The 27,145-nt window shown below is 49.8% G+C and overlaps 1 protein-coding gene across 9 annotated transcripts in view; it reads left to right on the plus strand.

Annotated features, from left to right (window-relative positions):
* Positions 1-27,145, plus strand: part of PCBP3 (poly(rC) binding protein 3) — a 217,207-nt gene that overhangs the window by 185,397 nt on the left and 4,665 nt on the right. For 6 of the 9 annotated variants that reach the window (XM_054713624.1, XM_008145647.3, XM_054713625.1 and 3 more), the window contains 10 exons: positions 858-881; positions 1,812-1,844; positions 2,207-2,323; positions 3,179-3,310; positions 4,054-4,182; positions 7,744-7,818; positions 11,541-11,582; positions 22,073-22,151; positions 22,828-22,887; positions 26,180-26,232. In XM_054713624.1, the coding sequence (XP_054569599.1) occupies positions 858-881; positions 1,812-1,844; positions 2,207-2,323; positions 3,179-3,310; positions 4,054-4,182; positions 7,744-7,818; positions 11,541-11,582; positions 22,073-22,151; positions 22,828-22,887; positions 26,180-26,232 (744 nt within the window). The remainder of the gene's footprint in view (positions 1-857; positions 882-1,811; positions 1,845-2,206; positions 2,324-3,178; positions 3,311-4,053; positions 4,183-7,743; positions 7,819-11,540; positions 11,583-22,072; positions 22,152-22,827; positions 22,888-26,179; positions 26,233-27,145) is intronic. The other 3 variants (XM_028151750.2, XM_028151752.2, XM_028151753.2) reach the window with 3 other exon arrangements.

Genomic DNA, 27,145 nt, shown 5'->3' on the forward strand with positions numbered 1-27,145 from the left:
AGAGATGACCACCAGCCTTTCCTTCCCTTGACTGGGCTGGCATTTGGTCAAGGCTGTGGAAGTTAGGTGTGCACCATGGCAGGCAGTCTGTGGGGTCAGTTATATGGCCCCACCTCCAGCTGCAGCCACCACAAGCACCAATGTCCCTTGCCTGCCCATGGGAGGTGAGGTCCCTGACCAACCACTAGAGGGGTCACTACTTCGTACCCAGTTGCCTTTTGCTGCCTCATCCCCACTGCATACCCCCTCCCCATGGCCGGGCGAAACGTTGTAATTGCTGAGGACTTGGTTGTGATAAGAACAATGAGTTTTATTTTGAAAGATGTTGTACTCTGTGGCTAGAAGCGAACTGACCCTGCCTCCATGTGATGCACAGTAGCACCATGTGGGTCTGTTCTAGGCAGAGAGGTGTGGGATGAGCAGGCCTGGCTGGGACCATGTGTCTGAACTGTCACAGGCTCCAGGCTTTAGCACCGTAGTGGCGAGTTCAAGGATGTCTTTGAATGTTCTATCTTTTTAAAAAGTCAAGTAGCAAAGGCGGTGCTTATTTTTCTTTATATCACAAAATCAAGGGAGATTTTATTTTTCATCCATTTCTTGCAGGGTTTTCTTGCTGCCTTAAGTGCAAGGAACTTGTTTAGCTGGAAAGCAGCTGGCCATTCTCCTCTGCTTGGCTGTCTGTCAGTCAGAAGCACCAGTGGTGGTCAGATGGGCATAGAGGGACCCTCTAGACATAGGGCCTGCAAGCCTTTTCATGACCACCTAAATGTCCCTTCCTCACGCATAACAGTGTCTGTCACATGGGGCCTTTCTCCTTCTGCTATATGACGTCAGCTTTTTGTGATTTTTTTCTACAGGAAGTTGGAAGCATCATCGGGAAGGTAATTATTAAGTAAACTCCCTGCCTCTGTTGGGGTTTCTGTGCTTGGGGCTGGAGGGGGGCGGCGGGGGGAGTTGAGGGGGGTTGTCCCCAGGGCAGCAGCTTCTCCATGCAGTAAGGATCCCAGGAGAATCCCAAGACTCTCACTCTCAAGCTGAACCACTATGAAGCTGGTCTGAGAGCAGCCCCACCTCTTGCCACCCTGATACCCAGACCTTCCTCCCGGGTGTGAGAGCTCAGTAAGAATTCCTTTACTTCCATTCATTACAGTGGTCACCTGCCTCTGTGAGTGGTAGTGAGTCTCTTTGCATTTCCATTCCAAAACCGAAGAAACATTCCTGTGGAAAAGTCAGAACCCATTTGGAGCCTGTACCTATAGGAGAGGTCAGGATTGAGGCACTGCCCTCCTGTTGGTCCCATTTTGAACACCTCAGGACCCTGGTTCCCTAAGTGGTCCCTGTGCAGTGGGGGCACTCCAATGCTCAAAGTCCAGCTCTTTCCATATGTACCTCAGGGTGTCTCCCCATCCCCGCACCCATGGACCTGGTTCTGCTTTGCCTGTGATGAAGATGGGGATGGCTGTGACCTGGGTGTATCCCATCTCCACTCCATGGAGCAGGTGCCCTGGCCAAGTGTGGTGCCCAGTCAGGTCCCTGGGTCTCAGCCCATCTGCCCACAGAATCTCGTGCCTCTGGGTGAGAGCTGGATTTCCTCGCCTGTGGGCTCACAAGCCAGATATGCTGAGGGCTCAGTAAATTACATGTGTCAGGCTCTGTACGGCACCTGTAGGGAGCCCTGCTTTCTGAGGACGTGGTGCCCTCTTGCCCCGGGGCATACTCCTAACACTTCTTGTGGCTGCACCAAACTTTACGTTTGCCTGTAGTGGACCCCTGAGTGACCTTTCTTCCTGATGTCTAAATCTTTCTTCCAGAAAGGAGAAACTGTGAAAAAGATGCGTGAAGAGGTAAGTTTGCATGCATTAGCTGCATCCTCCGGCCTCTCCAATAGGCCAGAGGGCCACAGCAGACACTGCACTAGACAAAGTGCACACAACAGCTCAGAGGCCCCTGCCCTCAACACCCACACCCCCGCGGTTCCCACAGGAGCTTCCATGGGCACAGTGCATCCTTACTGGTCACTTGAGTCCTTTCTCTAATTAAAATATCACTGTAGAGGGAAGTACTGGAGAGAATTTTACTGTTTAGTGCTGAGTTTTGCCCTTCAGGGGCCAACTGGATATGTTTGCATCAGTTATTGGAGAAGCCAACCCATTACAGGCCCCAAGGCTTTAATCCAGTTTCTGGAATTTGTTCACCTCCCTTCTAGAGTGGTGCCCGTATCAACATCTCGGAGGGAAACTGTCCAGAAAGAATCGTGACCATCACGGGCCCAACTGATGCCATCTTCAAGGCCTTTGCTATGATTGCCTATAAGTTTGAGGAGGTAAGATGCACCTGCTTGAGATAGACAGTGGACAGGGCTGGACCCAGCTGGTTCTTGGGCACCTGTGTCAGTGAGTCACAACTTAAAGTTTGTATGTATTTTTATTTTGAAATTGCCTAAAATTATTATATTTTTAAATATATATTTTATTGATTTTTACAGAGAGGAAGGGAGAGGGATAGAGAGTTAGAAACATTGGTGAGAGAGAAACATCGATCAGCTGCCTCCTGCACACCTCCTACTGGGGATGTGCCCGCAACCAAGGTACATGCCCTTGCCTGGACTCAAACCTGGGACCCTGAGGCAAACCAGTTAGGGCTGCATAAAATTATTTAAAGATACATTTCATGTTTTTTATTCAGAGGGTGATCAAGCTGGAGAATACATTTAGAAAAATATGTCACCCTGTCTGTCCAAACCCCAGGCTCTACCAGGCCCTAAGGGCAAATATCAGGCCCTGAATCTAGGCGCCCTCTGATCTGTGCCCTGCCCTGTCCACAGCAGCACCGTGGCTGCTCTGACACATGTCTCTGTGGTCCCCCTTGTCCATCCCACCATCCTCTCCTTGGCCTTCAAGCCTCTGTAATCAGCCAGCCTGGCTGCTGTGCCCTCTTTCTGCACACTCAGCCATTTTCCAGGGTGTGTGCTCCTCCATCTAGAAGCGCATGCATCTCTACCCTGGTCCTCTTCACCGTGGACTGGAAGCTGCTCAGGAAAGGGCCCTCACCACTGGTCTCTGCAGCCTGTGCCCCCTACCCCCTGGCTTGTCAAGGGCTCCACGCAGAGCCTTGCTTCCACACTCTTGGTGTTCACACACAGGCTGTTAGCCAATAGTCACACCTTCTCCATCCCCAGGACATCATCAACTCCATGAGCAACAGCCCTGCCACCAGCAAGCCCCCGGTGACGCTGAGGTTGGTGGTTCCCGCCAGCCAGTGCGGCTCCCTGATTGGCAAAGGCGGTTCCAAGATCAAGGAGATCAGGGAGGTAACAGGACCCTTCCCAGCCTGGTGGGTGCTGAGCCACTGGGTGGGTAAGGAGGTATGTGCAGAGGTTCAGGTACTGTGAGGGAGGGGCATATGCCCCGACTGAGAATAGGCAGGGGACAGAGCAAATTATAGCACCCCATCCCAGTCATGTGGCTCTGAGGCACAGAGGCCCTACACAAGGGGCTTGTGGTCTCTGCCCCAGTTTCCTAGAAGAACAGCTGGGATGGAGTTGGCAGGAGCTGCAGACTCTCTAGTCACATGTTCATTCATTTCAAGGAAAGCCTAATCCCTCCCAGAAGGAGGGTGGCCATCCAGTCTTCAGACTTTCAAGAACAAGAGGCCACAAATTTTATTTAGGCCCATCTAGAATCCATCTTTCTCTGTGACCTAAAACTCCACAGAGGAGATAGAATTCCACACATTTGAAAAAAGCTGACTCTCTTTCATCTCCTGCAATTGCCTGTCTGCCAGTTAAATGCCTCCTAGGCTGTGATGCTTGTCCTGCAGGAGCTCTGTGCTGGACAGCAGTGGGTTGAGATAGCTGAGACCAGCCCACAGGGGCTCCCCAAGGGAACATGCAGAGGGCCTGCATGGAGGGGGCTACATGGGGGTAATATATGGGTGGCTTCCCAATGCAGTGTGCCTTAGGCACACCCTCGAGAGAATCCAGGAAGTGCTACTTCGGCATTCACTGCCTCCGCCTCCCTCTGTCATGCCCCTTCCAACATCTGGTTTCTCTAGTCCACAGGTGCCCAGGTCCAGGTGGCTGGAGACATGCTGCCCAACTCCACGGAGCGGGCAGTGACCATCTCAGGGACTCCTGACGCCATCATCCAGTGTGTCAAGCAGATCTGTGTGGTCATGCTGGAGGTACAGTTTCTGCATCCGTGCTCATGGCCGGCCTTCCTTCAGTCCAAGCTGGCTGTGGCTACTTAGTGTCGGTGTTGACAAAGGCTTTGGTTCCTCAGGGGCCCTGAAGATTCACGAGGTCAGGGTTGTATGGCGTCCAGGTGTCAGAAATGTGTCCCAGGTCCCTGATCTAGGCCCAAGGCCACGTGAGTGGAAGCCATGCTGGGCACTGTGAGAGGGGCAGTGCTGGTAGCCTGCCCCCTGTAGGGTGGGTCTGTCATCTTCACTGGGAAAGCAGGAGAGAGGACACATGGGGAGGCATGTGCCCCTCACTTTATTTCTGGAACTGGATGAAAAGTTATTAGTCCGTGATGTGAGGGTCCTTTGATAAAGGTTTGGGCCTTAAAAACAGTACAAGTCTGCAATGGAGACAGGTCTGCTCTGGATACAAGTTTGCACTGGAGAGGGATCTGGGTCTGCACTGGAGACGGGACTGTGCTGGAGATGAGCGCTGGAGGTGGAAAGGCTGTGGACAAAACTCCTCCCGCTGAACTAGCTGAAGTTATCTGAGCCCCCACAAAGGACAGGACTTAGGAAAAGCACATAAAAATGCCCAAATTGTAAAGACAGAATAGTATACAAAGGAATTAAAAGCCAGAGTTGAGAAGCAAAGATGTTACAACCTCTTTGAAATTTTTGGGAAAAACCCTGAAATTTAAATTTCAACCAATACCCAAAATGCAAGAGTCATTGAAGCAATCAATAGTTCTCTTTTTAAAGCTAAAATGAAGTCATCCTGCCTCAAATGAAAGGTTCCAACAGTTGTGCTGGTGGCCAGGCTTCCTGGCCCCTGCTCATGGTCCCTGAGCCTGAGGATCTGCTGGAGTGACCACCTCAGCAATCTCCCATGGGAAAGGAAGCCTCGCTGGCCACTGTGGGCTTATCTCTCTTTTGTACTTGGCTTGGTGTTAAAACCCATGTCCAACTCTTTTTAAAAAATTGTATAGTTTTTATTTTCTTAAAGTATGATATTTTATGAAGTCAAAATATTTTTCTAAATGTTGTTCTGAAGTTTCCACAACCATTGGTCATAGTGACAGTTGGTGCTGGCCATGTTTTTTAGTGTCCGGCTGCTGGGACCCCAGAGGGCCACGTGGACAGTGGCAACTGGCTGGGACTCTGAGTACTGACAGATGGCCATCTGTTAAGCAGCACTGGGCACCTCAGGGTGGCAGAGTGATATGAACAGTTCCAGTGTTGACACAGTCACCCACATACCTGATCAAGGGTCAGAACAGAACTGTGGTCTCCTCAGAAATCCTCCCAAGTGGCATTGCTTGTGCCATGTTCATGGTCAGACAGTCCCCGGAAGCAGGTTTGACCCTCATTGACTGTGGGGTGCTGGCACCCCCAAAGCCATGGCTGCAACTGCCCTGTCTCCTTCCTGATGACTGGAGGCTTATGTGTATGGTGAATGGTGAAGCGCACGTGGCAACATGAATGATAAACATTGAGTAGAGGTAATGCCTTGTTCTTGTCGGTGTCATGAAGCTCTTGGAGATTGTGAGCAGCCCTCCTACCTGGGGAAGAAGATTCATTGCACCTGGTAACAGTTGGGTCTATTTCTAACTGAAGAGTACCTGGACAAATAGAGCAGAAGACCAGAGGGTTTCCAGGCATGGCTACGGGGTAGGCCTCCCACCCTTGAAATTACCACTGAGACCCTGGGTGCGGGCAAGTTGGGTGGCACCCTGTGGAGAACGACCCACAGCTGCACTTTTCCCAGCGGGGAGCAGGTCCGGGGGCTGTACTCAGCCTCTTCTCCATCAGAGGAAGTCGGTAATCAGGAATCCCAATCCAGAATCGGCAAGATGGCCTGGAAGAGCTCACAGTATCGGGATTGCAGATGCTGCCATTGATGGGGTTAGAGGGCACCATGCAGCAGAGATGATGGGCTGAGCAATGGCATGAGTAGCACAATGCCCAGCTCAGGGATGGGTGCAGCAGCCAGACTGAGTCTTCTGTTTGAAGCAGTGAGAACAGTCACTCCTTCACTCTTGGTTTAGTCATGATTCTTCCACAGTGAGCCCTGAGTCCAGTCTAAGACCACAATGAACCTCAGTTTGCACAGAGACATTTTGGGAGGCTCAGTCATAACTACCAAAATACTGAATCCCAAACACCAGCTGGGGTCAGCTTACAGGTCTTCCCAACACCCCTTCCGCTTTATGGCAAGGTTGTACAGTACTACCAGGGTCACACAACTGGACCAAAGTTGAACAGCACAGCCAAGGTCACACAGCATGGTCAAGTTCACACAGTCTGTTCAAGGTCTCATAATGTGGCCTGGGCTGCAGAGTTGAAGCTGCTACCCACACTACTGTCCCCACATGGCTGTGTGTTTTGGGTGGAGGCACTCTGATATCACTCCCTACTAGCCAGGTTGTGGGCTGGGCCTGTATGGGCCCTGGCCTCCAAAACTCCAAGCAGGGACTGGCTTCCCTGCCCCACTCCCCCTGCCTCTGGCTGGTGGTGCCACTGACTCTGGGACTCCCGACTCGGTCACCAGGCCTGGCCTATGGCCTCTGCAACCAAGGAAGACTATCCACCAGAGGGACAAGGAGGGCCTGATTGCCTCTGACCAAGGTGTTAGATCGACTTTATTGGAATCTGGCAGAATATCATTCACCAGAAGACAAGAATCCTATATTTTTGGACACAGAATAATCTAAGGAAATTATAGCAAACCTCATCATGACTGTGGAATATTTCCTTTGGACTTGACGCTTTTACAAAAATGGCTTTCACTCTGTAAAGTATATGATTGTCTAACCACTATGTTGTACACCTGAAACTAATACAGAATAATATTAAATGTGAACTATAATTCAAAAGAAAAAAAGTATGGAAAAAAGGAGCAGGGGAGGTCACTTACAAAGAACTAAAAAGAAAAATGGCTTTTTTTTAAGTAGTGAAATTGGATGTTTCTAACTTTGCTATGATGTCAACTGGACATCACCACAGGTCAAGCAAAGCCTTTGGGGCACTAGGCCTGAAGGGCCCATGGTGGAGCTATGCACAGCACAGCTTATTTGGGAGGATCCAAGGGAAAGGGAGAGTTTTTCTCTCAGGACAACCCCAGGCTAGCACACATGTGGAGCAACAGCGTCCAGGCCTGGAGGCAGCTGTCTGTTCGTCTGAACATTGTTGGGGGGTCCCGCGAGCAAGGACAGGGTCACGTCTTTCCTTCTTAGCCCGTTCTCAGACCCATACTCCTCACTGTCCTGCTGGGGTGATTGGTGCCCATGTGGGGTGATTGGCACCATGTGGCGATTAGGGCAATGGTTAAGAGGAGGAGGGAGGTGACCTGGAGGAAACTGGGGTGGTGAGGGCAAGATTTCAAGCAGGTGCCCTCCTACTCTGGGGCATCCCCCCACCCCTCTGGCACTGCAGGCCTGGGGCACTGGGACAGGTTGGGGTACAGTGGTGGGCGGGCTCGGGAAGGAAGTCTCCCCACCCTCATGACTGCCACGCTGTGAGACTGTCTAACGATCTCTCTTCCTCTCCTGTCCCTTTTCCTAGTCCCCACCGAAAGGTGCCACCATTCCCTACCGCCCAAAGCCCGCCTCCACCCCTGTCATTTTTGCAGGTGGTCAGGTAAGAGCCGACCCGCTCGCGGCCTCCACTGCCAACCTCAGCCTTTTACTGCAGCCCCCGCCGCTGCCCGTTAGTGCACTCAGGTTTTCTCCCTTCTCACGTGCACGTCTCCTGCCCCCAGGGCGCTGGACGCAGAGCTCTCCCGGCCCACTGCCAGGCACCAGCAGTGGGCAGTGCGGTGGATGTGGGCTGCCATGTGAGGAAGACTGGGCTGCGCAGTGTCCAGCAGATAGAAAGGGCCAAGGAGGATGCCCTGTGGAGTCTGGGCCCCAGAAACATCTCCCTGACGGGGCAGTCTCACAGAGTTCTGCGCCTGCTCAAATCTAGCTCTCAGGTGTTTTTAAGCGAAGATAGGAGGGCCAGGAGCATTACAGGTGACTTTTATGACTCCTGGTTGAGACAAGTAGGACTGTAAGAGCTAGGATCCTATTTTCCCCTGAAACACACATTCCCAATTTTCCACAGATGAGTTCCTAGGAGCACAGGAGGGAAGAGTCATGCCTCTAAGGAAGGAAAAGCTGCCCAGTCAGATGAGAGCCTTCCTGATCACAGCAGGCCGTGAACGTCTGCTTCACACACCTGTTGTTTTGGCCGGAGCCACTGTCCTCTTTGCTGTCCTACCAAGAAGGGCTTAGAAGGCCAGGGGTCACAAATAAATTTTATGCAAGACCAGGTTAACTTAGTAGGCCTAGAGAGAGCTGAAGAGATGGAGCTGTGCCCAGAGATGTCTGAGCAGGAGCTTTGTCCCACTCACCTCAGGGTTGCTTGGCTCCAGGAGATGGATGGACTTTGAAAATGCCCAGCCAGTGGTGCCTGGAGGAGCTCTGCGTCCAGTCGGCAGTGATGTGTGTCTTTGTTCAAGGGAGAGTTAAGACAGACTTACCACAGGGCACCTAGGTCAGGGGAGCACGGCCATGGTGTTCTACATTCTTAAAAAAGAAACAGCCTTCTCCGTTTCTCTTTACTATGTAAAGGAATCTTATCTGATCTTTAGCATTGACTCATATGTTAGGTGAAGGACAGGGCATGTGTTTTTACATTTTTAATAGCCTCTGAGTGATACAGTGGCTCCCACTTGTTTCCCAGCATCCTCATCCAGATACTGCCCCCCCGCCATGTCCATATTTGTGGCATCTCTTATCCGCTGCCTGACTCACATTGTCTCCCAATGTCCATGGCCTTTGCCAGGAACCTTCACACTCATCCATCCTCCTACTACAGCCCCAGGTTGGAAAGGGAGGCCCTGAGGCAGAGACCTAAGGACCCAAGGCTATGCCCCTCTCCTCACCAACCTTGGCTTGGTGATGGGGAGTCACAGTGGACCTTGTTCAGAAGTCTGCTTTCTTTCCCCCGACAGTTGTGGTAAGTTAGCGGGTTAGTTACCTGTGTGGTCTTGATGCTAAAGTAGGAACAAGCCCATGATCACCCCTCGGTGAAGTGTGGAACTTTATTCAAAAGGGAGGCACATTAATATTAACAGGGGCCCAGGAAGACCTGGCTGGGGTGGGCTGTGATCAGCACCTTGGCACCCATCTCATCTTCTTACCTGTAAAACAACGGCAGCAGGCCCACCTCTCAGTCACCGCCATCATCGGCATCTGTCCCGAGGCTATCGCCAGGCTGTCCATCTTAACGCGGCACCTGTGCCCTTGGGACAGTCTGGTCCAGCCAGTGGCCAGTCCTGGTCATCTGTGGGGGAGGGGCAAAGTCACATGAGAGTCACCACTATACTGCAGGTAATGAGGCAGAGGAGCCACAGTACAGACTCAGAAATGAAGGTGTAAATGAGGCCTAAAGCAACAAGGGGTCCCCTCCAAATTCAGACCCTACACTGCCCACATAGGGCACACTGCAAACCTGGACTTTAGAGATGTGTGGCCTGAGAATCACCTTGACTTATCTGTGTGAAGATACCCCTCCCTGCAGGTGGCCTACCTGTGGTCATGACACGCCCCTGGAGGTCTTGGGGGTGGAGAGGGTCACAGCTTGTCCAGTAGGTGCTCCGCTACAGAGAGGTAGTTCCCACTTCTCCAGCTTGTGACAGATGACACAGGTTTCATCTCGACCGAACATTTGATCTGTCTGTCTACCTCTACCTCTCTCCAGAGAGAATAGTCAGCTGCACAGTTTAAGCAGAACTGAAGACCACAGCCACCCAAGTGAAGGGAAGATGAGTCAGAAACTTAAGATGTCGGGGCAAAGACCTGCCCTGTCAGAACGCATGTGCAGTTCCACTCAGACATGCAGGGATACGGTGCAGCAAGTCAGGCCTGTCACCCTGCCTGCTCTGTGGGGGCAGTGTGTCCCAGGTCACTGTTTGTTTGGTGACACACTGGACCATGGCCTGATGGCACCTCCAAAAACCCTGAAAGTGAGGTGTGGATACCGTTCCTGTGGACTCATAGCACAAGCACAGGCAGCACCCCACTGCCCTTTCCCCAGGACACTTGCTCTATCTGATAAGATTCCTTTACTTCCCAGGAAGTGCCAGACCAGGGCCTCTCCTCCTGTGGTCCCTGTCCAATGGCTGGCTGGTCTTTAATTCACAGTCGTGCTGTTTATGATGAAAACTCAGCAGATGCAAAACACACACACACAAAAAAACCCACAACCATTTGGCAGAACCTTGGAAACCACCCTCAGCTGGGGGTCCATGGAAGTGACTCTTGGATGGGCTTGAGGTTTCCCTCTCAGATTCACAGAGACCCATGTGAGTGGGCATCAGATGTGCATGTAGGACATGACATGGGGGCCCCACATGGCCAGGTGCTAGAAGCCATGTCCCTCCACACCTGAGTCACCCCATGCCTGTAGGAACAAGTGTGGCTGGCCTGGGGCTGGTGTGCACATTCCATGTCACCGAGGCTTAGTCTTTGGTCTTTACTCTCCCTTGACTCTGTGTGATTTGTTTTTTGACCACGAGTTTCTGGAAGCATCTTAGTTGATAGACTGTTGAGGCAGGTGGGGTGGGTGAGGTCTCTGTCTGTCAGGGGGGGTTGTGTAGGGGACAGGTGGGAGAGGCTTCAGGGCCTCACACTCGCTGTGGCTGGTCCAGTCACTGTCTTGAAGGCTAGTGAAATTGTGAAACCAAACGAGGCCTTGGGACCCATCCTGGTCCCCCTGGGAGCTATGCCATGAGTGTGCTACCTCTCAAGTCAAATAGCCACCCTGTCCTCAGAAGTTAGAAGATGAACTGGTTAATCTCTGAATGATTTGGGTGCATTTCTTACTTAATCTGGCTTTTGCAAAATTGGTTTTGAGTCACCTCTTAAAGGTTTCTTTTGTTTGTTTTTCTTGGCATAAATATTTCCTAAAAATGTGTACTCATGATTGATTAAATATTCAAAAGGTTAATGATTAGTAAACTATAACAGGGGTCAGATCATTCTTAGTTTTTTTCCTTTTAAGAAACTGGGGGTATGTGAGTCAGAAGCATCGAGGGGTGAGTCATTTCCCTCTCTCCCCACTGGACTTCCTGCAGGCCTCTAGGAAGTGGCTTATGTGTGTGATTGTAGCTACAGCCAGCAAGGGGCGCTGTGTGTGATTGTAGCTACAGCCAGCAAGGGGCGCTGTCGAGGCTTGACTCCAGTTCACTTCCCTTTGTCCTACAGGATTGGGTCAGGTGGCTTGGGGCCGGTTCACATGAAAGTCTCACCCAGGAGAAAGCCTGTTCTGCAGGGGAGGGTCGCTACTTCCCGAGCTGACAGTGTTTCTCTCTCTAGGCCTACACGATCCAGGGACAGTACGCCATCCCGCACCCAGATGTGAGTTTTCACTTTGTTTGCCTTCCCTTCTTTTCTTGTTACCATTTACTACCTGCATGTTGCTGTGAACTGCTACAATATTAATATTACTCCATAATATTAATACCGTTCTCTCAGTGTTCCTGACCTCTGTCGTATCCAAATGACCTTGAGTAACCTTTAACCTCTTAGCACTAATTCTACTCATGTGGAGGACTTGGCCTGATGTCAAATTGTTTTAGTTGTTGCTGCAGTGGGGGCTTTCCTCCACACATGGGGCGGGCGGTAACTGCAGGACTGCCTTGAAACTGGCGCCCGCCCCGCCCCCTATAGGCAGGAGTAGCAGTGTCTTATAAGCATCTAAGAAGTGAGATGACGGTGTTGTCAAACAAGTCTGAGATGTGTTTAAAAAAAAGGGGGGGGGGGTGTTTGAACACCCAGGGAGGCTACACTCTCCCATTTCGAAGCCCTAGTTGAAACAGAGTCCACATGTGTCTGAAGGCCAATGGTGACAGGCCTTGGTTTCATTCTAGAGTTAGTAACATCAGTGCTGGAGAACAGTGACAATCCTAATTCACTTCAGGAAGAAGCATCCTGAACTCCTGTGGCCTAGAGGCCAAGGGGGATACATGCAACTCTCAGGGCCAAGATATGGGGCAGCAATGGAGAGCAGAAGGGCTTTCTTCCTTGGGTTTAGCTATAGCGGATAAAGAGGGAGACACTAGCTGTGCCAGGAAAAATGGGAGGGGGAGCGGGGAGAAAGGAAACAAGAAAGAAATAAGAGGCTAAGGTCAGCTGTTGTTTTGCTGCTTTTGGCAAGTGGAGCAAACTTGCAGCCAATTTTAAGAAGACTTTTTTTCTCTATACCGTCCTGCACATTTGCCAAGCTTCACATCCTCTGACTCTGTTCCTGACAGGGAGGTCTCCAGGCAGGCGAGCCTGTATGGGGTTTTCTTCAAACCCTTACACTTTGAATTGTGCAGGTGAGGGAGGGTCATCTGAATAAGATGCAAAGACAGGGCAGGAGAGAGTTTTTAAGATGTAAGTAACAGTAAGCATTGGAAATACAGAGATCAATTCACCATCACTGAAGGAAATTTCCTATTGAGTAGAAAAGAAAGACTGATGGTTTTTCTCTTTTAAAAAAACACCTTATTAATCAGCACACATTGGAATTAAAGGATGTGATAAAGAGAAGTCCCTCCCCACTCATGACACCCCATGGCCATTTTTAAAGGTTCCTGGTTTTAACCCTGCTGTGAGGACAGTGTAACTCTAAATCAGTGGTGGGCACACTTGCCTGTCCCCACTGGGAAGCCATCTTCCTCCTGCCCAGATGTGCTGTTAGGGCCCCACTTGTGAAGTAGAAGCTTGGTGGAGGTGGGCAGGGCACAGCTCTCCATCGTCAGGAGGCTAGTGGGGCTCACGCCAGTCCCCCCACCTGCTTATGGCCACCTCAGCCTCCTCCGTGAGGACGTGTGCTGATACCTGGCCCTGCCAGTGATATCCCCACCTACCACATTCTCTGTTATTTGGGATGCTCTTCACCTTTCTATGAATTTATTTTAATTAGATCTCAATGGTGGGTCGAGGGTGACGGTGTGAACCTTCTCAGTTTTCTCCAAAGTACCATCAGCAGCTTTAAAAAAAATTGATGTCTCATACTCCCAGGCATTGCCTGTGAAAATTAGAGCGGGAATCTGTGAGACCCCAAGAGCTGGTTGGAGCCGCCCTTAGCCCAGGAACCTTTCTGATGCTGGTGATGCCTGTCCTGCATTGTCTTTGCCCACAGCCCACGGGACTAAGGGAGACATATGTTAGCACCTAGGGGAGGGCTGGCCTGGCCCCATGTGCAGGAGTGCCGTGCAGGGAGAAGGGTTGTGTGTGAGCCCAGGTGGGGTCAGTGGCACTGCTATGGGCAGGTTCCACAGCCTCTAATGCAATGCTCCCAGTGGAGGGGTCGGGATATCAGAATGGATCCAAGAAGCCTGGTTTCTAGGATGGCACAGCCTTCATTTAACCTGGGGCAAGGCAGGCTTGTGCCCTTAGAAATTCTAATGTGTGCAGCAGCAGGCATGAAGACTGGCTCTTTGACCTTTTTACAGCTGGAAAACTCAACAGTGGTCTGGCCTTTAGTGAAGGGCACCAAGTCGATGCTCAGACACACAAGCCCACTGTGGTCTCACAACTGCTGCCTCCTAGCTCAGGCTCTGAGCCGATAGAGAAGGGTTTCTGGTCTGAAATGTCCACTTGTGAGCATAAACGCCTGTGTGAGGGTGAGGGATTTTGATTGGTTTGGTTGATTGATTTTTATATCAATCAGTTGTTTTGCTGTTTCCATGTGATTTTCTGATTTTCTCAGTTTCTCTTAAAAATGGGGAGTTTGACAGGTTTGTTTTTTTATTTTTTCAGATTAGTTTAAACTGTTTGGTTGAGATGTGGAATAGGTGGCTTTCTGTGCGGAACATTCTGCTCTCGGAACCAGCAGTGGAATGGGGAGCAGCTATTGGGAGCAGACTAGGAGGAGCTTTTATACTAGTAAATGCTTTTCTTGCAGGCACAGAACGTTGAAGACTTGGACAATCACTTATAATCCATCCAAAACAAAAATAAAATTACTGTGATAGCTAGGAAGGCATTTTTAATCTGAGCTTATTATTCAGTAGTAATCTTAAAAGCTTCATTTCTTAGAACCCAAATATAATTATTACATGAAATACTAATTTATTTTATAATATAACTGAATGCACATTTGAGTATTTCAACCACAGTGACTGACACATACACTATAGTCATCTTTTAGCATCTTAATATCTTACCTGAATCAGACATATAGAACTAAATTATACGTATTTTTTCTGTGCCCAATTTTAAAGAAGGCTTTCTGATTTACCCTAAGAGTCATCAATACCTCCCACCTATCCCGCCACCAGTTTCCTTCCAGGTTCTCTCGTCCTTTCACCAGAATCCTTCTGGAAACTTATTGTTCTTGTACATTCTGGAGAGGCACAGAGACTGCTGGGTGTCGGGAGGACTATAGCTGCTGACCACTAGAGTGCTAGGACAGCTGCCCACTAGCCCCAGATGCTGTCCACCCCCTTCCACACATCCTGCCTTTGGTGTCAGACAGCGAGGACTCCAGACATGGGAGCAGATGCAGAGAGCTTGGAAGCCTGGACTGACAGTGCAGTGACTGTCCCATTCTGTCTCTCGTCCGATATTTTAGCACTTTAATATGATTACACCAGAAATTGTTTTCTTCTGAAAGAAATGAGTCAACTTCAAGCATACCCTCAAGTGCAATCTTTATTCTAGTTTTCACAGTTTCCACATCCCTCCCAGACGTAATATCCCCTCATTTAAAGAGGGTACTGAATGCAAGCAACAACAAAACCAACATGTTAGTGCCGACAAAGCACTGGCCACCTCTGCTTTCTTACCTGAGCTTTCTTACTACTGTTAGTAGTTTGAGTGGTCACTTGCCCAGAGCTGAAGAGCCAGTGAATGGAGGAGCAGGCTCAATTCCCACACCGCTTGGTTTCAGCAGAGCATCTTAAGTAACTGGGAGTAATAGGGCACCAGTATCTGCCAGAAAGCTTGTCCTTTAGAGAGAATGTAAGGAAACCATAGCAACATGTGAGTTATAATAGAAGTAAAGAAAAAAGTGGAAGGATGCATGGTTCCATCTTCCCAGGGGCTACTAGGCTGCACAGTTCACTGTGGACACACAAAGAGCAAATGTGGGTTTCCTTCCCCCACTTTCTCAGTGTCTCTAGAGCCCTGTGGGAAGGTGGTACTGAGGCTGCTCCTCAAATTTCATAGTGAAGTAAGAATAATCAGTACTGCTGCACTCCATGGCCTCCAGCTGATGGCCACACATCAGTCTCTATTCTTTCCAGACTGAGTGGCTCCAAGTGGTGGAGAGGTGTTCATGGCCCACCTGAGGTCAGTTCAGGGCTACTGCAGTCATTCTCATGAAATAGGAAGTCCTGGTTAAGTCAACATTGTTGGCTTGAGCTAAATCTTCCTTTCTCTTTCCCTGCTTCCTTGGGGTTAAACATACTAGATCACACCCTCTCCTACTGAGCCACTCAGTAGCAGGGCTCTGGGCAGGCCTTTCCTCCCAGCCTGCTCCTCAAAATCAAGACTCCTAGGTGACCTGTTTGCACATAAAAAGTCTGAAAAACACCAATAACAAAGACTGAGAGGGAAGAACATACATTTTAGTTGGAGCCCCAGGAAGAGATAACAGAATGGAGAGAGGGAGATTCTAAGAGAAAAGCAGTAAAAAATACATACACACACACACAAAAACACACAGTTAATAAAAGGAACTGATCCTTGCATTCAGGAATCCCAACAAATTCCAAACAAGATAAACAAAACAAAAAATCCATCTTAGACAAATCAAAGCAAAACCACACAGCATCAAAGACCAAAAGTAAAGCTCTAAGTGATCAGAGACAAAAAGAATATTACAAAGAACAAGAGAGAGAATGAGTGGACTTCTCACTGACAACAGTGGGAGCCAGAAGATGTTGGCTTAATAAAAGCAAGTTACTGCCTACATAAATTCTACCTCAAGAGCATCTTCCAAGGACCTAAATATGGACATTTTCAGACAAACTGCTGTGACCAACAGTCTTTTTCATGGAGGCTTTCCAGAGAAGGGAAATGATAGAGAAGGAAGGCTAGAAAAACAAGGATGAGTGTGAGCAAAGACAATTACCATTTCTTTCATTAACACAGCATACACCATAAAGAAAATATTGACTTTGACTACACTAAAATTTAAACATTGGGTAAATGAAAACACACTTTGTAAAATCACTATCAATGCTATCTAATTTGTGGGATTAACAACATAACAGAACAAAATTGACATAGATAACATACATAAGATTAGGATGGGTTGAGGGGAATTAAAACATCCTATAAGTCACTGTATCATCAGGAAAAGGGTAAAGATGTTGAAGTTAGGCTTTAAATATGCATGTTAATAACAGCTTCAAAGTGACCACCAAAAGAAAAGAGTTCAATTATATAAACTCTATAAAGGAACAGAGAAAACTAGGTGAAGGGAAAATTTATTAATCATTACAGAAAAATAAAAAGGATTAAAAAATAAAGAAAACAACCCTAGAAAATCAGGACACTTAGAAGTGCAACAAAAAAAGATGGCAGAAATTAATCTATATTTATGGGTAATTGTGATCAAAGTAAAAGAGATTTTTCAGTAAAATAAAAGCTGGATTTTTTTTTTCAAGAGAGACACCTAAAGAATAGCAAGGAGAAATTAAAAAAAGAGAAAAAGCTATTCTAGGAAAACACCAAAAGAAGCCCAGTTTACAAATATTAATATCAATAGGGGTGTGTGTGAAAAAACAAGACTTAAGGCAATTCATTATGTAGTCATTGCATATTGATAAAAGGTTCAGTTCACTAGAAGTTACAGCAATTTAAATTTATATGCACCTAAAACACAGCTTTAACATATATAAAGAAAAAATGACAAACCATAAAAAGAATTTGCTAGTCATTGTAGTGAACCTTAGCATACCTGTCCCCACAGGCTGCCCCACAGTGGCCTTGACCAGCACCACTCCATAAAGGTCAAATAGTCAAGAATAAAGAAGATATTAACAGTACATTTAAGTCATACTGATATAATTGCTCTATATTGAACACTGCACCCAACATAGCTGTAGAACTCATGAAAACATTTACAAAATTTGATCACATTCTAGACCATAAAGAAAGCTCATCATCTCTCAAAAATTGGAATCATATAGACCACAAAGCAGTTAAGTTGAAATCAATAATTAAAAGATGTCTTTAAAAAAACTTGTCTTTATGGAATAAATGGAGACATACCATGTTCATGGATAAGAACACTAAGTATCTTAATTATGTTGAGGTACAAAAATGCAGTACAATTGCAATCAGAATCTTGACCGATTGTTTTAAATATTTCTATGAAAGCACAAAGGCCAAGAATCACCAGTATATTCATGAAGAGGATTTATGATAGGGAGGTTTGTCCTAGTGATAGGAAGACCTACAATAGGGTGGTCCTAACTGAGACAGTGTGGTTTGGGTGCAAGGATAGACCATAGGCAAGTGGATCCGACCAGAGAGTCTTGATCTGACCTGTGTGGGTGAGGGAGCCTGGTCTGTGACAGATGCCAGGATGGATTTTTACAACATAAACTAAAAACCACTTCTTATGTATGAAGTACTTCAACACAAGAGACAAATGTAGCACTTTTAGAAAAAAATATAGTAGAGTATCTTTCTGTATACAGGTCAGGGAATGATTTCTTAAAATATAAACATATGCTATAAAGAAAATATTAATTTAACTACACTAAATTTAAAAATTCTGTTTCTCTAAAGACACCATAAGGAGAGTGGAGAAGAGATCTTTTCAGCAGATATAACTAAAATAGGATTAGTGTTTGAAATACATATGGAGTTCTTGTGAATCACCAAAATCAACCCAATAGAAAAATGGGCAAAAGACACAAGCAAGCATTTTTACAGAAAGGAGACATGAGCACATATCCAGCTGCCAAGGTGGTGCAATTCCTGCTAAGGGAGGTAGTTGTATGGTGTGTTTTGTGATAACTCTTGATTTGTTTATTTATGGATACTTACATTTTAGTAATTGTCTGTATTTAGTATTTGTCTTCTGACACGTTTAGTGGAAACATCAAGCCACAGAGAAAGATCTGTAATATGATACTTCCACTGTTCCCTTCCTCTCCCCTCCTCCCATACTCTTCCCCTTCTCATGATTTATAGGCACTGGTGGGAACTAGAAGTCTGATTTTTTTATGACAGAAATATCTCTCAAAGTGGGAATTCCCCTTAGCACTTTGTCCTGCTCCCTCCTTTAAAAAATGTAGAAATTAAGTCCCAAAGAGGTGAAGTACTTGACTAAGGGCAGAGCCTAGAGGAGAGATTCCAGCTGACATCTGTCCATTAGCCCCTCACCAGGGGTGTTTATCTAGGCACCACGGTGGGTACTGGTTTAGCACTTCCTCAAGATGTCACTTTACACTCATGGGTGAGTGGGGACGGGGATTTGTTTGCTGGTGTGGCCCTTGCTTCATAACAAGCAGCAAGTACATTACCGGGGGAATTGCTGAACTCAGGGTGTCAGAGTCCTGGGTGCGAGTGGAGCTGTGCCTGTAACACACGGTGGCTCTGGAGCAGAGCCTGCTTGATGCACCTCCAATTGCCAGGGAGGCAATGGAGAGACCTGGGGGCCTCCCAGGGCGGAGCCTGTGGACAGTGAGTGCGAAAACTCCTGGTAGTTTCCATGACTCTGCCGCAATTAACCTGGACAGCACTTCACAGCCTGCCATTTACATGCGTGGGTTCCCCCACCTTACAAATGGAAGGGTGGCCCATGGACACCAGCTGGGCCTGTCTCCACAGAGCTGTCAGGGTTGTGGCCCTTCCAGAGCCCCATTCTTCCCACTAACAGACCATTGCACAGCTGTGCACTCTTGGGGATGCAGGGACATAGGAGAGGGCCTGTCTCATGGGAGCATGCCAACCTGGCCATCAGGCACATGAACAGGTGACAGTGGTAAAGTAGGAGAACAGGAGCAGAGAGCAGTCTGTCATGGCTTTTTAGGCTCCTTGCTGGCCTCTGGGAAGCACTGGAGCCCCCAAGGGGCTGGTCACACACCAGGCCGCTATCCCTGTGCACTGTATCTGCATGGAAATCCCAGTCCTGGTCAGAGCCAGCATGCCCGGTCCTTGACGACTGCCTGCCCTGAGCCAGAATGAGCTGGCCTTCGCTCTCCAACTTCACATTTGTTGTCTCTAGAAATGGGGTTTTCTTAGCACCTTGGGAACTTGTAGTTACCTCCTTGTGAGGAAACCTTAGGCCTAGTGTGAACTCTCCCGTCTGGGTGGATTCAGAGCACAGCCCCCTCCAAATGTCCCTGTGACTCTGTGTGACTTGCTGTACACAGGGCACAGCTGCACTGCCCCAGGTCCATCAAGTGGGAGTGGGGTTTGCGGGATCACGCCGGTGCAGTTAAGTCCCCAGGAGGCCGAAAATGGTTTCGTGCACTCCTTAGCCCTCACACCCCAGGACGCCTTTGGGTGTTTGCTGTCTTCCTACAAGGTACTTTCTTGTCCCTGGAAAGAGGAGCCTTTGTTAGGCTGCCCAGCTGTGCAGCAGGCTCTCAGGCCCCTTTCCTGCAGGGTCCCTTGGCCTCTTAGCATCTCGCCTGAGGCACAGGGGGTGCAGCCAAGTCTCATCGCTTGTTCTGTGATAATGTCTCGCAGGCATGCTCTCCTGGCACCTTTCTCAGGGGCTTTGATGCCTATCCATTTAGGCACTCTGTGCCTAGTGAGGTTAGGTCACGGGGCATATGTGCAAGGCAGTAGGTAACCATCAGACCCAGCCCCTGCTTGGCCTTGACCAGCACCACTCCATTGATGGTGAACTCTTAAAACTGAATCTGACCCCAGGTCACCAGATCCCCTAACCTTCTTTCCTCAGGACCAATAACTGTGCTTGGGGTGGCCTCGTGGGATCTGGAATGTGGCCAGTTGTTCCTGAGCAGTCCCACCCAAGTGCTGCAGGTCAGGGAGCACCCTAGAAGACAGGGAGACACCTGAGAGTGGTATGGGCTGCTTTCTAGATGCACTTAGGATGTCCAGGAGGGAGGGAGGAAATTGGACAGCTCCATAATGGTAATGCTGCAGGAGTAGCCTAGGAAGATGGACCACCTGCACCCCAATGGCTCACACTGCCAAGAGTCTCCCCCAAAGGTGTGACCAGGAGGCCACATGCTGGTTGTGGCCCAGCTTCAGCTGAGGACCACGTGCCTCCTCACGCCAGGACCCTGACCTTTGGAAACAGTAGGTGGCCAGGTTGACAGCCCAGCCCACCCTGTCCCCACAGGCTGCCCCACAGGGCTCAAGGACAAGGATGGAACAGGAGGCTCTGGGGTAGGCACTGTCTGGGGGCAGCAGTGATTCTCCATGCACTGGGAAGGGACACTTGGCGTTTATCTTAGTGTTAGGAGAGCATGCCCGGCTCTAGGAGGCCAGCAGCAAACCCACTCATCCATGGCCCCAAGGTCTGGTCTGTATAGGTCCTGTGATATCAGAAACCCAAGTGTAGCCCTAACTGGTTTGGCTCAGTGGATAGAGCGTCGGCCTGCGGACTCAAGGGTCCCAGGTTCGATTCTGGTCAAGGGCATGTACCTTGGTTGCAGGCACATCCCCAGTAGGAGGGTGTGCAGAAGGCAGCTGATTGATGTTTCTCTCTCATCGATGTTTCTAACTCTCTATCCCTCTCCCTTCCTCTCTGTAAAAAATCAATAAAATATTTTTTTTAAAAAAAGAAGAAAAAACCCAAGTGCACAGTCTCTGTTTTCCTGAGATATTTTTGTGGAGCTGCAGGAGTCCAGATCCTACAACATGGGACAAATGTGGGCACCAGGTCAGATCTTCATGTCACCTGGGAACGCCAGCTCTGCTCCCTGAGGGCCCCCACCTACTGGCCTCTGAGGGACTTTCAGAGGCCCCTGTTTTTGCCTCCTGATGAGGCCAGGGTCAGCTCTGGAAGCTGCGCTTGGAGCATTCGGGCTGGTCTTCCTGCTGGGAGAAGGCTGGGGGTGGAGGACAGTTCCTAGAATGTGTTAACCCACCCTCCAAGGCAGCTGGAGGCCTGGGCTCTATGTCCCAGTCAGGTTTGAGAGTGTCCAACCCCAACATCTCCGAAGTGGGGGGAGGATGCAGCCACCACTTTTGGCTCCCAAGTGTGGCCAAGTCTCTTCACATTTATCTTTATCTCTTTTTATGTTTACTTTTCACTTAAAAAATGAGACTCAGATAAAATAACTAAATAAATTGCATTTCAGTGCCGCTTCCCCCAAATTCTAGTGGCTGAGGATGGGGGACAGGTAGCCGCCTGCTCAGACACAGTGGGTGCAGGTGCAGGGAGCTTCTGGGTGCTCTCACTTACACCCTCCACAGAACCTTCCAGCACTACATCCTATAATCTTAGAGTCAGGAGGTGGAGTATGAGGCAGGGCTGGGGCAGGGCAGGTTTGCAGAAGGGAGCGTCACATGGATTCCCTACAGATGCACGTGAGCTCCGAGTGACAGCATGACTGCAAAACTTTAAGAGGCCCAGCTTGGTGGCTCTCAGACCTTCCCTGTGAAACCCAGGGGCCCAGCAGCCTCCACACTGGTCTGCGGTCACTCTTCCACCCAGGCCTATGTGATTGGAATAGTCTTGCTGGTTCAGGCCAGAGCTACCAGGGAGCCAAGGAGAGGAAAGGAGCTCAATGCATCTTCTTACAACAGTCCATTGGTTTTCCCAGGCCAAGTCCTTGAGTTCCGCTGCGTCTGCCATGTGTCCGCATGGCCTCTCTTTGTATCTATTTGTAGAGTTCTGTTACTGCCTTTTTTAATTTGGTGTGACTTGTACTCGATGACAATAACCTTCTTAGCTCTCATGTCCCTCCTACCCCCAGCAGTTGACCAAGCTCCACCAGTTGGCCATGCAGCAAACCCCCTTTCCTCCCCTCGGACAGACCAACCCCGCTTTCCCCGGTACGTACCCAGCTGCCCTTTCTGACCTCCTCTCTTCTCACCTGGGGACTTTCTCTTTCTGAACTGTCTTTATTCAGGGCAGCGACAGAGCAGGTACAGTTCTAGTTGTGAATGCCAAGGATGTGTTAACACATTGCAGTGTGCACGTTGCTGACGGCCAGGCGGGAGACCTGTGTGTCCCCCAAGGTGGGTTAGTCACCTCACAGCTGGCCGTCTTGTGAAGGGACATCGGCTCCTTCCAGGATACAGGCCTATTCTGCGCTGCCCACAGGCATCGTGGGGGGCCCTTTCTGCTGATGCACCCATCCAGCCAGCCCTGGAGCCTGTTCTCTCCAGGAGTGGGGGCTCACTCAAACAAGCATATAGGGATGCTCTTCTGCAGGCCAGTGCACGTCCCAGAACTGGCACCCATCCAGGGCAGCACTGCCCTGCCCCTGGGATAAGCCAGTCCCCAGCCCAGGCCACAGTGGTCCTCAGCTCCCCTCTGGACACGGGCAGGGATGGGTTCCTTCTGATGACACACAGAGCATTGACTTGGCAGCTGTGGCCGGTGAGAGCCCACCAGGCATGCTGGTCTGCCACGCACCAGTCAGATTTTGAGCTTCCCTAGTTGAAGTGACCTTGCTTATCTCCTTGAGGGCAAAACATTAAAATCTGTTTCTTCTTTGCTCTCCAGGAGAAAAGCTGCCTTTACACTCCTCCGAAGAAGCTCAAAATCTGATGGGCCCGTCGTCAGGTAAAACGAAGCACTCTAGTGGACAGTGGAGGCCTGGGCACGACCCGGGAGGAGGGGGCAGCCAGCGCCTCGGCAAAGGGAGGCCCGTGCCATGGAGCCAGAGCCCACACCAGAGTCACAGCCGCAGTTCCCAGCCTTTGCCTGGGTCACTGCTGGGAGTGTTGTGGTGGGTCATGGGCTCCAGCGGTGCTCAGAGCACGGCTGCCTGTCACCCAAAGTCCCTGAACATGGCAGAGTCACCATCTCTGTTGTCATTTTTCTTCCTAGTGGGGGCCTGCAGTGCAGACTTTACTGTGATGTGTACCTTCCCCAAAGGTATTTTCTAGGAGGCAGGAGCACACTCTCATGGATGAGAGCACTCTGGGCACCCCTTCTGAATCTAATTAAAACTGTGCTGGGACACCACAGGGCAAGGCAGAGATTATACATCCCATTACCCAGTGCAAGGAGCAGTGCGGCCACTGGAAGCCTGTGGCCTGGCATAGTGGGTTTCCTGGGGGGGGGGGGGGGGGGGGGGGCGCTGTCCGCTCTCCCATCCCCTTGAAATCCTGGGTCAGAGCAGAAGAACGAGTGTCTAGCTCTAAAGCAGTGATGGTGAACCTATGACACGCGTGTCAGCACTGACACGCGTAGCCATTTCTGATGACACGCGGCCGCTAAGGCGGCCGCATGCCGAGGATGAAACATTTGTGAAATAATGTTTTTTCCTCAAAGTGACACACTACCCGAGTTATGCTCAGTTTTTTGGCGAAGTTTGACACACCAAGCTCAAAAGGTTGCCCATCACTGCTCTAAAGGGAAGACACAGGGGAAGAGCGTTTCCAGTGGTGTTGGCTGTCACCCCAGTGGTGTGTTCTGGGCCCCAGGGCGTAGCTGAGGCTGGAGGAAGCCCCAAGACTTTCCCACAGTCTGCAACTGGGCCCAGCTGTGCCCACTGGGACTCGCAGGTGTCTTGAGGCTGAGACACTGGCCTTGATGCCCCATGCACTGGTGATGGGTTCCATAAGTTAATGAATAATTTAATGAATGAAACTTAAAGAAAACATTTATAGAATATTTTGATTATGGAAGTGGATATCAGTCCTTACGAAGTTAATATCTGGGTGATACATGTGTGTCTGTATAGCCCTTAGCAGTTTATAACGTGATTTCCTATGATTACCCAGCGAAGGGCTCCTGGAGATGACCTGGTGACCCCTAGGACCTGGCTTGCCCAGGACACTCAGCCCCCACCTTCCCCCATGGCCCCTCCCCTTCAGGCCTCAGGGATGGGGTTACTCACTCCTATCTGTGACGACCTCCTTCCCCAAGGCCTCAGGTGACCTGAAGTTCATGCACTCTCATGCACATAAGAACTTGCACACATTCACATGCACTCACATGTGTGTCCCCCATCACAGCAGCATAAGCAAGGTAGTCGTGAGAGGCAGTGGCTTGTTTGACAGGACCCTAAATGGCCAATGTCAGCATTGTTTCCAAAGCAGGCTCGGGCTTTGTTGGGGAAGCATTGTTCCTGTCCCAGAGTGGGGGTGTTACTTCAGGAGGGAGACATTCATGCCTGGGCACAGAGCCCTAACACAGGAATACAAGTTTTAAATGATGTGTTCTCACATTATTAGTTGAATTTTACTTTCCTCTTTTAAACAAATCTGATACCTTCCTCCCCTCGATCAAAATATACCAAGTTAAACAAATATGACTCGTGCCTTTATATCCATCCCAAGCCAGGCTGTTAGGAGTTCATGTGTAGGACTCAGGACTAAGGAAGTCTCTTAAATGCATTTTAAATGTCATGATTTATGGAATTTGTATAGATGGTTAAACAACCAAATAATCATAGTGAAAATACCCTTATTAAAAGAAGACTAACAACAGAAACTCTTGGTTTAGCTGCAAAAGAAAAATAACAGACATTTCAGGATGAATTGGTTCATGCAGCACCTGCCACCTGAGTGCCCATGCTCGGTGGGTCCCCAGGACAGTCCCGCCCTCACAGGGTCACTCATGGCAACAAAACAGATGGCCACAGTGCATCTGATTTTGGGGACACCAGTGCCGTAGAGGAAGAAGCAGGAAGAAGGGTGTGGGCTGTGAGAAGGTAGGAGGTGAGAGTGGGCACAGGCTAGCCCCAGGTCCGGGGTTGGAGAGCATGGAGCGCATCCTAGGGGCACAGAGAAGATGCTGGAACCCTTGGTGGGTTTGGAGTATTAAAAGCATCTGACCTGCGTTTTGTTGGGATCTCTCTGGGCCATATGGAGATTAGACTAAAAGGCAAGAGCAGAGGAAGCGACCAATGTGGGATGGGAAGAAGGCTCAGGTTGCAGAATATTCTGAAGGTACATGAGCCTGGTCTGTGGAGTTAGCTGTGGGTGGAGAGAAGTAGGGGAGCCAGGGGGCTTCAGGGTCTGGGCTGAGCTGCAGGACCCAAGATGCCAGGACCATGGGGGGGAGAATAACAGGGTCTTAGCTGTGGACTTTGGGTTTGAGATGTCTCCTGAGAAGGAGATGGAAGGACTGGATACAGAGAGCCAGCCTGCCTTGGGCCTTTGTCCCCACGGTTCCCCTACCACAGTCCCTCCTTGTGTTTTGTTGTCAGATCTTGTCCTGAACTCTGAAGAGCTGTCTTGATTTGGCAGGTCCTAAGCTAAGATTTGTCAAGATAAAGATTGAGGCGTGGTGACAAATTAGGCCTGTGTCTTCATCTCCAACATAGGACACCCATGCAGTCTTCCAGTGGCCCGGCAGTCTATTTTAGAATCAATGATGCGCAGGCTGGAAGAACTGCCCACCGGGTCTTGAAGCAGGCTGTATAGTGGCTGTATAGGGTCAGAGGGCAATGAGAGACAGCTGACACCAGTGGGGCTATTCAGTCAGGGAGAGGGAGGAGCAGAGTGGACAGAGAACCCATGGAGGACAGGGACCAGGTCACAGGGTTGTGCCCTGGGTACTCCATGCAGCCCCAAAGACATGGCCACATCCCGAGAGCTGCTTAGCATGGAGTTTCCTGCATGTCTGTGAAGGGCTTCGAGAGTTGTCCCTCCACATGATGTGCCCAAAATGAAAAAGTGAAACATCATTCTGCTGGGTTTTGTTTTCCTTGTTTGAGAGAAGCTGGCACTCAGGAATTGTATTGCAGTTGAGCAAAGAGCTCACAGAGCCCTTGACCTCCAGCTGCACTGACCCTACCCCTTGGGCCAGCCCCTGGCCTGCCTGGGCCTAGCATGGACTGGGCACTGGGGTGTGATGTGAGCAGCCTTCCACCAGCCTAACCATGTACCCTTGGTGTGCCCAGGTCTGGATGCCAGCCCCCCGGCCAGCACTCACGAGCTCACCATTCCCAATGATGTGAGTATGCCCGAGCCCCCTTGACCTCACCTTATAATCTGCCCGTCCCTTCTCATGTTAAGCAGTTGAAGGTCCATAAAAGCCCCAGAGGTACTATATAAGAAAAGAACAAATAGGGCACTTCCGGGTTTACTTAGAATTTAGATGCCAGAGCTGGCAGGGAAGCCGAGGCCCCGCTGACCCCTTGTGAAGGCATTGCCCTGCTTCAGGGTTGGCCCTTGAGGAATGGTGGCCCAGGGATGCTCTGGAGTGGCCCTGTCCCATGCTCCCTCGGTCTCTGGAGGGTTTGGGGTTCTCTGTGAGTCTGCAGGATATGGGGATGTTACAGGTTTGTCTGGATTCCTGGATCTGGCATCCACCTGCCTGGACTCTGAAGAGGTGGCCTTTTGAGCTCCCGTCACACTCAGTCCTCCCACATCATCCTCTGAATCCTTGGATCATATAAGAATGTTGACTTGGATCCCCAACCTAGGATACCAGGGTGGATATGGGGCATGTGTACTGGAGGGGCAGCTGCCCTGAACAACACAGAGAGGCTGCTATGTGGGGGACTTGGACTTTCTTGCCCTAGGACCACAGCCCTCAGTAACCTTTACTGCTCTGCCCTTCTCACCAGCCTGGCAGGAAATCCTGCCTCTTCCCTTCAGTAGATGACCCACAGGAAGGAGATGGGCAACTGGACAGGAGAGCCCTCCAGAAGAGACCGCTCTCATCAGGGACCCTGTGCCGCTGCAGGCCAGACTCCTGCACGGGGTGATGTGGCTCTCCTGAGAATGCAGAGCCAGTTTCTGCTTTCAAGGGCTCCAGACATGTCCTCCCACTGTGGCTGGTCCTCGAGCAGCGACTCTGGGCAGCCTGCCAAGTCTTTTCACCCACACGATACGTGCAAGTCACTACTCTCCTGTGGGCTCCC

The sequence above is a fragment of the Eptesicus fuscus genome, chromosome 3, assembly GCF_027574615.1.
Source record: "Eptesicus fuscus isolate TK198812 chromosome 3, DD_ASM_mEF_20220401, whole genome shotgun sequence".
Lineage (NCBI taxonomy): Eukaryota > Metazoa > Chordata > Mammalia > Chiroptera > Vespertilionidae > Eptesicus > Eptesicus fuscus.